At 45.9% G+C, this 9,432-nt stretch overlaps 1 protein-coding gene across 1 annotated transcript in view; it reads left to right on the top strand.

Moving 5' to 3' along the window:
- Positions 1–2,705: 2,705 nt before the first annotated feature.
- The window catches only part of RPIA (ribose 5-phosphate isomerase A), a 39,706-nt gene continuing 32,979 nt past the window's right edge, over positions 2,706–9,432 (top strand). Inside the window, exon 1 of the mRNA XM_045835216.1 lies at positions 2,706–3,041. Within this exon, the coding sequence (XP_045691172.1) occupies positions 2,757–3,041 (285 nt within the window). The 5' untranslated portion in view covers positions 2,706–2,756. The remainder of the gene's footprint in view (positions 3,042–9,432) is intronic.

The raw sequence follows: 9,432 nt of genomic DNA, 5'->3' as shown, positions 1-9,432 counted from the left end.
GCCCTAGCTAAGGCTAAGGGAACGCCCTTGGAACTGTGAGCCAGCAAGGAGACAAAAGCTTATCTCCCTGGCAGGAATGCTGCTTCTGCTGCTGAACCCCAAAAAGCTTGGTCGGTTAGCCAAAGACGGGTAAGATTCCCCACGGGGGAACAACCCAAGCCAGGCACGATCACTTTGGGAGGCCCCCCAAAAGAAGGACTTGGGGGGCTGCAGCAAAAGGGGGTGATGGACCCTCACTCCTCGGCTTTGACAAAGTCCGAGTTCTCAGCATCCGGAAGAAAATCTCCTTATCTCCCGGTGGCCTTAGTTCCCGCGCTCCACCTAAGCCTGAAACAATGACAGGGTAGTACAGCTCGGTACTGGGAAGTGCGGATTTCCCGGGGTGATCAGGCCTAAGAAAGAACATGTAAATTACTGTGAAACCTTCTTTGTTCAAGAATGCTCTCAGTTGAATGAGAAGGGTCTTAGGAGGAAGCTAGTTTGTTCCTCAGCCTTACAGCTCTTTGACCCCCCAACTCAATAGACGGGCAGAGTTCTTTGTTTTCTATAGTTCCTTACTTCCCCTGGTGAGTGCTGTACTTTACCTGAATTATTATGCAGGATGAGCCTAATAAAAGCAGGTATGGACGGTAAATCAGCGCGCTCCCCACTAGGGGGGGTGGCCATTCTGTCCCTACTTCCCCACAGAAACTAGTTTGTCTCTGTGCATGTTGTTATTTCTCGCGTGTTTATTGTCGAGCCATCCACAGCGTTCCGTGGTCACTGCTAGCCGGTGACCCACGCGCAACACCTGTGAAGGTCAATGGCTAAAATGTGTGGTTGAGTCTTAGAAAGTAACCCTCTGACTTCTCTGTAAAACTCATTGCTCACTCCCAAAATATTGAGCCAGGTACTCTGCATTTTATGAGGAAAATATGGTCTCTGCCATAAAGTGACTTGTAGTCTTTTGAATGAGACAGTGAGGTGAATAGAGTGAGACAAATTATGACAGAGGTTACAGGTGATTGGAAGCACAAAAGAGCAGCCAACCCAGCTGAGGTGGGGTTCAGTGTTGCAGAGGAATAAGTAAGAGTGGATGGAATCCTTGAGAATAACTGAGAGTTGGAAGGGTACAGAGTGTGCAAAGAAATGGAGGTAAGATGTGCATGGCACATTGAAATTCTGTATGGCTGAAGGTGGAATGTGAGGTTGAGGCACAAAATCTGTTACCCAGTCATGCTCTAAGTATTTGTGGTGGACCATCTATGTAATAAATACATGGAGGATGTTGTAGGGAAATAGCAAAGTGCCTCTTCTCAAAATATTTTTTAGAGAGGATAGATGGTAAACAAGTGCAAGACTAAGTAAACAAATACATGAAAGTTCTATGATGGGAAAAAAAGGGGTAAAGTGACAGGATGGGTGGGTGGGAGCCCAATTTAGATAAGGTGATTAGGAAGACTGAGGAGGTGGTTTTTCAGCTGAGTGAAGGGTAAGATTAAACAGGCAGTGCAGAGATGGGCAGAGCATTTACGGTGATGGGGAGATCCAGGGCAAATGCCCTGAGGCTGGGGGGTAAAGCAAAGACTGGCTACTAACAGTTGCTCCAACCTCTGGGGTAGCTAGTACTGAAGAGACTGAATAGGAAAAAGACTGCCCCCAAGGGGATAGAGAAAAGGTCACAAGTTGGACTCAGGAGGCCTTCAAAGGTGCAGGGACCAACACTGGTGGGAGTCCATGTCTTTGGTTCTGCATCTTAGCCAGAACTTTGTGCTAATTTCCAAGTTCTGTCTAAAATTTAGGATCCAAATATCACCGCAAGTAACTTTTCTTCCTTAGACTAAGGTGGCTGTCTAAGTTCCAGGGGCTGACAGCTTCAGTGGGCACAGCAAAGAGAATTGTGATAAGGGCGGTATCAGCATCCGATACTGGTGCGTTGTGCACAGAAAAGGGGGAAGACCCAGAGTTTGAAGATGACTTCGTGGACAGGCAAGGAATCTTACCAACATGGGCCAGAAGCACAAAGTCTGCGTGCTTTGCAAGGACCTCCAAATTGTAGGTATGGCTGGGGTCAGCATGAGCTTCCTTGCCTGTAAGATGCGGATAAATAAAAATTCTCTGCTCCTTCTATTCCTTACAGCAAGACACCTTACAGATAGAGAGAGAAAAGAAGAGAAAGCTTTTAAGTTCAGTGAAAGTCCCTGTTAGTCAACAACAACTGCAGGTTCTCTGTAGGCGTAGGATCACGCTCCACCTGGAGGAAGCACGCCAACTAACACTGCAAAGTGTAGGACGACGTCTAGGGCCCAGAATTCTAAACTTGTTAGTCCTGGGCCTTTGGAGGTCTAAGGTAGGCTTCAGTCCCCGTCCCCCTGTCCTTTCGCGTTTCTTTTGGGAGTCTAGAGACGTCATTCTCCAAAGCGATTACCCAGCCCTAATGTCTCGTCCACCGCCTAATTTACTGCTGGGAAAAAAACCAACAGGGGCAGGTCTAACAACCCCTCCCCAGAAGAAGACTGAAAACGCCCCGCCATTCACGCAACCTCGGCCACTCCCTCCACACTGGCGAGGTCACCAAAGCCTGTCCCTGAATTGCGGATCCGGCCGCGGAGCATTGTGGAGCTGGTAGTCCAGGCTAGGGCTCACGGCTTTGGCTATGGAATCACAGAACTACATGTCCCAGTAAGTTCTGCGCGGGCACCCTCCGCTTGCGTCTGTATCAGACTTCCGGAAGACACGGGGCTGGACCGTGGCTACGGCTAGAGCCGGGGGTCGGGATGCAGCGCCCTGGGCCCTTCAGCTCCCTCTACGGGCGGGTCCTAGCCCCACTGCCCGGGCGGGCTGGGGGCGCGGCCTCCGGAGGAGGCGGGAGCAGTTGGGGAGTCCCCGGCTCCCACGTGCAGCCGCCAAGGTGCGAGCAGTCAGGGGTTCGCGGCGGCGCTAGTGGAACGAACACTAACGGCGGGGAAGCCAGCGGCGTCTTGCCGGGCGCCTCAACGATGTCCAAGGCCGAGGAGGCCAAGAAGCTTGCCGGCCGCGCGGCGGTGGAGAATCACGTGGAGGTGAGCAGCTCCGGACTGGGGCAATGGGCTCGTGTCGGGTTCTTCCAGGGTGCTCTAGTTCCTCGAGGCGCGTGGGCTGCGTAAGAGGAGAGAGGGTGTTCATTTTCCCCGGGTTAGTTCCCGGCTCCTAAAAAGCCGTCGTCATGTGGGATCGTAATGTGGTCTCAACTTAGGGAGAGCACGCAAAGTTGAGCTTTCTAAAGACTCCTTGTGTGGCGGGACAAGAATTTCGCGAAGTGTAGCCAGGTAGTATCCACTTGATGTTGAGTGAGGCTGGAAGGGACTTGCTGCCTTGGTTTTTAATCAACAAATGGAATTTGATGAGTTCTGGACAGAGAGATATTCTTACTTCCTTGGAAGCCGGTGGAGAGCCGACTTGAAGATTGCCTTGAAATTTCACTCCAAGTAGGTTTTAGGTTGGTGCGCGCCCATTTCTGCGTGTGTACTCGGGGAGACGGAGTCAAAGGGGAAGACCTGAGCTTTAAACGTCTCTTCGAGAGGACCTGGTGAACACTTGAAGTCTGGAGGATGCTGTTCGGAGATGTTTAACTTAACGTTAGCGATGAGATCGAGGTCGTGGCTCCACTTGTTTGTTAAGCGGCGGTGTGATGCTGTTAAGTGGAGTCTTTTGACCTGAGTGGATTTGCTGTTGCCAATCAATATCTTAATTATAGTTTTTTGAGAGCCAAGTGGAGTACCTCTACCCTTAGGTGGAGTTTCTTCTGCTTTAGTGGTTTTTTGTTTTTCTGTTCTGCTTAGAAAATGGTATAATCCTCTAATGATAGTTCTTTATATTTGACAATGCATTAGTTTACAAAGTTATTTTGCATATATAGATGATATTTGACCCCCCCCAAACACCCTAGTTAAGTGGGAGGAACCATTGTGAGGTAAACAGGCTCAGCATGTTCTGTAGAAGGAATAGCCAAGGATCCTCCAGAACCCAAAACGAGTGACTCCTGTTTCCGCAGCCTTCCACGAGTTCTAGGGCTGCCCTGTCCTGGTGTAACTTGTTCTGAGTCTGGTTAGCAATAGGATTTTCTTTGGGAGTTCACAGAGTTAATGTAAAATGTGTAATCTGGCTCTACTTTTGGGATTCAGTGCCTTGGCTGCAAAATTGTGACAATAAACTGAGATTTCAAAATGCCTGGATAAAGTGAATAGCTAATCTATGGGTAAATGAAATCTATACAATTGGAAAAGCCCCATATCTTAGTTGTCCTTTTAACCAGTTTACATTAATATTTGATGACTTATGTCTCCCTGACCTTTGTTTTATAATTATGTATTTGCTTAAATAAAAATCTGTAAGCCCCCACCTCAGGCTAGAGCCTCCAAAACACTGGATTCCAGACACATTATTCCATGAAGTGACCAGGTGACTCTGGGGAGATTGCCATTGGCCTTTTGGGGACACCTCACCCAATCTCAGAGGCACCCACTTTCCCTGCCGACAAGCTTTTCTGATATGCCAACACCACTTGAGTTTTGTATTTTCTGCTTTTTAACATTGACTTATTCATTTCATTTGTTTGCCAGGTATTTTTTTGAGTGCCTAGCAGTGTGATCACCAGAAATATGGCTAGAGGGGGGAGGCGGTGAGTCTGGTCCTGGATACTTTTCAAGTGGGATAACTAATTTAAACCCACACAATTATTGAGCATATTCACATACTTAATTGCTGTCTATGGTGGGGTATCCTTTGCTCCGTCTAAGGCCATGTTTTTATCTAGAATTTTGTGACTTGGATTTGTTTACTTGCTTGTGTAAGATAATCAGGGTCAGATATATGCTAAGATCTGTTGGTTCCATCTTTGGGATGTTTGACCTGCCAGCTTGCCCAGTTTTGGCTCTCCCCAGGGCCAGATGATAACAGTTGTCCTTACCTTATTCCCTCTATGGATCTCCAGATGGTAAATTATCATCTTCAGAAGCTCTCATCTGCTTTTGTCACAGTGGCCCTCATGTGGCTTCATCCTTACTTCCATGTGACACATCTGGAACATCTGCTGTAAGATAGGTACTCATCCAGGTGGGGAGGACCTATAGACAAGAGACTCTGGTGCTTGTCCTCAATCCCACCAACTTGTTTCCTTCTGTACTCCTGTCTCCCTGTGTACTCAAACATTGCAAAAGTCAGACTACTGGCAGATAATGTGTGCTTTAACATTATCATCCTCAACCTAGAATGCTCTTTCTTGTCCTTTGCTTTTATGATAAAATCATGTGTCCTTTAAGATTTGGTTCAAAGACCAGTTCTTCCTTTCAGTTTTTTCTTAGCCTCGTAAGAGGAGGGCAGATTCTCTTTGATTTTTGTAGTACTTTATACCTTAGGCGCCTTATGCAGGTGTCTTATGTTTCATTCATTTTTGTGTTTATGTCTTCCAGCCCCATAAAGGGTAAGCTCCTGGACAGTAGTTAACCTTATTTTCATTCAGTGTTGGTCCCACTGATGGCTGCCTAGTAAATATTCAATGAATTGTGTGAAATATGAAAATAAATATGGAGGTTGTGGGATTATTGGTGGGTTGAATTTCTAGGTGTAGGTCCAATTCCTTAGCCCATGGGTGTTCCAATGTGGTAACCACTTCCACATCTGGAATGTAGAAGTTGGAGAATTTTGAACTGAATCCTTTGGGTAACCACCCTGAACTCATATCTGCGTGTTTCTGGGAGTATAGTCACCCAGGATGGGCTACTATCCAGGTCCCTGCTCTTCTGAGGGTCCATAGCCTCCTTTGTTCTCTTTGAAGCCATATATAGTAAACTTGGTTGTAGGTCCTTACTTTATATCACATTGAATATTTTATGCCAGTCCTGTGGCCTAAAAAGTAACTGTTGAGAAATCAGTCTTATGGGAGTTCCCTTGTAGGTAATCATCTGCTTTTCTCTTGCTGCTTTTAAGATTCTCTTTTTATTTTTAACTTTGGCATTTTAATTATGATGTGTTTTGGTGTGGGCCTCTTCGGGTTCATCTTGTTTGGGAGACTCTGTGCTTCCTGGACTTGTGTGTCTATTTCCTTCACTAGGTTAGGGATGTTTATCCTCATTTTTTCAAATAGATTTTCAATTCCTTGCTTTCTCTTCTGGTACCCCCATGATGCAAATGTTGGTACACATGAAGTTGCCTCAAAGTCTTAACACTATCTAATATTTTTGGATTCTTCTTCTTGTGCTTGTGCGTCTTTTTTTTTTCTTTTTCTTTTTTGGCTGTTCTGATTGGATGTTTTCTGCTTCCTCACATTCCAAATTGCTGATTTGACTCTGTTTCATCTACTCTACTATTGATCACTGTAACTTATTGTTCATTTCAGTTAGTGTATCCTTTATTTCTGACTTGTTCTTTTTTATACTGTGGAAGTTACTAAGTTTCTTGAGCGTCCTTATAACCATGGTTTTGAACTCTGGTAGTTTACTTGCTTCCATTTCATTTAGTTCTTTTTATGGAGATTTTTTCTGTTCTTTCATTTGGGACCTGTTTCTTTGTCTTCTTATTTTGTCTGCTTCACTGTGTTTGTTTATTTATTAGGTAGAGCTGCTATCTGTCCCAGATTTGGTAGAGTGGCTTTATGTAGTAGGTGTCCTGTAGGGCTCAAGTGGCTCAGCCTCCCAAGTTGCCTGAAATGGGTGCTCCAGGTGCACCTCTCTGTGGGCTGTGTGTAGGGTTCTGTCATAGCTGAGACTTGATTGCTATTGGTGTCATTAGGAGGGATTTACCCCCAGGCCAGTTGGCTGTGATGGCTGGCTGTGACTACAGCAGAGGAGCTGCTGTGCAGGAGCCGACCTTATGGAGCAGGACTTGCTTTACTGGGGCTTTGGTGTTCACTGAACCTTCCCCTTGAGTCTCTCACTTGTAGAGATAGCAGAGTTGTAATCCAGCGTAGTCTGAAGCTGTCCACTGTGTGCACTGGCTGTGTGACCTCCCTGGAAGTACAAGGTCAGTTGCTGCTTGGTCCCTACCTGGGCCCACCTGTCAGGAGCTACAGAGTGATCTACAGGTAGCTGCTACTTGTGCTAGGCTTGGCAGTGCTTGGAAGAGGCCAAGTTGTGAAGAGAGGCTGGCTGCCTGCCTTTAGTGCTGGGCCTAAAGCCACTTAGCAAGAGGTTTCCTGCAGAGGCCAGATGCTTCTTGTTTGAGAGATTTAGGAAAGTAAAGTATCAGCCAAGATAGGCCATTTGTATGGGAAAGCCACTAGAAACAGCTTGGGTGGGCCCACAAGTTGGGTGGGGCTGTGTCTCAGGGAATCACCAGGGTGAAACTAATATTGTTAGGAAGTTGATGGAGACTCAGATGTGGTGCCTGCCAGCCAGGTCTGTGGGGCAGGACTCAGCAAAAGAACAATGGCCTCTGCCAACACTTTTGTTTGGGATGTTTGGGAGAGAGTTGGCCCTCCACCCCTCACCCTGAAGCCAGACACTATTTCTTCTGATTACGACCCTAGCACCTTTCCAGTTGCTGTCCCATTGCTGGGGCTCAGAGCGAGTCAGAGTAAGTCTGCTCGGGCCATTTAAGAGGAGTGCATGGGACTTTAAAAACTCCATCTCACTCAACCACAATCCCTGCTGGTTTTCATAAACAGAAGTTATGGGGACTTCACTTCCCAGCACTGGAACACTGGGCTGGGGCGTCTGGTGTGGGGCTAGGATTCCTTGCTCCTTACGGGGTCCTCTACAGCTGAGATATCCCTCCTGGGTGGTTGATTATTTTTAAAGATTTTATTTATTTATTTTTATGGGAAAAGGGAAGGGAGGGAGAAAGAGAGGAAGAAACATTGGTCTGTAACCCAGGCATGCTCCCTGAATGGGAATTGAACCCACTGTTTACAGGCTGGTGCTCAGTCCACTGAGCCACACCAGCCAGGGCAGATATCACTCCTGGTTTTTAACTACCACATATGGGTGTGGGACCAGCCTGTTCCCTGTCTCTTCTCCTCCTACCAGTCTGATGTGGGATCTTCTGTATATACTTAGTTGTAGGACTTCTGTTCATCTAGATTTCAGGTGTTTTGAATGATAAGGTTTTTCTCTGATTGAGTTGTAGTTTTGATGTTGTGAGAGTTTCTGCGTACCATGTTTACCTATGCCACCATCTTGACTGGAAGAAAGAACCATAAATTAAAATGCAGTCAAAAATGTTAAACTTACAAGACTTATCTCTAGGGTAGTAATCAAATGGATCTTACAAAATATAATTAATTTGCATTTCTACGGACAAGAGCTATTCATTTTTAACAGTTTTCTGCAAGTTAAAATCTATTTCTGGAGTTGTAAAATAGCCTAGTGAAGGTGTTATTAGTGTTGGAGTGCTTGGGTTCCCCAAGATACAAATCAAGAGGAAAACCCCATACAGGGGTGCCCAACCTTGTAGCCGATGGTCTGCATGCAGCCCAGGGTGGCTATGAATGTGGCCTAACACAAAATCATAAGTTTACTTAAAATGTTTTTTTTTGCTCATTAGTTTTTGTTAGTGTTTGTGTGTTGAATGTGTGGCTCAAGACACCTGTTCTTCAAGTGTGGCCCAGAGACGCTAAAAGGTTGGGACACCCCTGCTAGAAAATTCCAGGCAGATTTTATTAAGCTTTTGCTGAAGCACAAAGAAGCAACACAGAGGAAAGGACCATCCTCTGACATGGCCCTGGGGGATGACTCTGCTTGGCTGCTTTTATAAAATGGGGACAAATTGGGCTTGCCTGAAAAGGTATACTTTTTGAGAAACATAGGCTTACAGAATTTCCCATTCCAGGCTTGGGTGACTTTTTTTTCCAGCTCTTTAGTCTGGTAAGCACATTGGCTCTTGAGCTATAGGGACAAGATGACTGACTGCTCATTACCGCCACCCTAGAAGGGTTGAATAGTGGTCAAAACATTGATCCACTGTGCATATGGGTTAGTTGAAGCAGGCATTTAGAAGGGAGATAAAATCAGTTACTTCTGTAGTTTTTGAGCAGGAAATGGAAGGGTGATGACATTTTGTGGTTTAGCGTTCCTTTTGGTTATCTGGCATCCTTGGGGCCTTGGGCAGAGGTTCCTTATGCCTTTTCAAAGGCAAAGGCACACACCCCTGTAGGGTGAGGTCATACAGTACCTACAGGCTCCAGCATGTAGCATGCCATTGAGTGGACATTCAGTAATCTCTTTTGCTCATTTCTAAGCCTTAAGTTTTTCCTTAGAGTGTTGAATTCATCTCTAAAGTGGGGATAATATCACTATATTATAAGGGGTTGGGAGGTATGATTTATAGTAACATTTATAAATCTTCTTGGAAGATGCTTAATAAATGGTAGTTGCTGCTTTGGCTTTTAGCTGTTTTGCCTTAGACTGGCAAGAGATTGTTTCCAGGAAGTTGCTTGAGAACTTAGCTCCACATTAGTTCCTGACTGTTTGTACCTTG

Source organism: Phyllostomus hastatus, unplaced genomic scaffold (genome assembly GCF_019186645.2).
Source record: "Phyllostomus hastatus isolate PE091 unplaced genomic scaffold, TTU_PhHast_1.1 phas_contig_2, whole genome shotgun sequence".
Classification (NCBI taxonomy): domain Eukaryota; kingdom Metazoa; phylum Chordata; class Mammalia; order Chiroptera; family Phyllostomidae; genus Phyllostomus; species Phyllostomus hastatus.
Note: the sequence above shows the minus strand (reverse complement) of the source record. Positions and strands in the feature narration are given on the sequence as shown.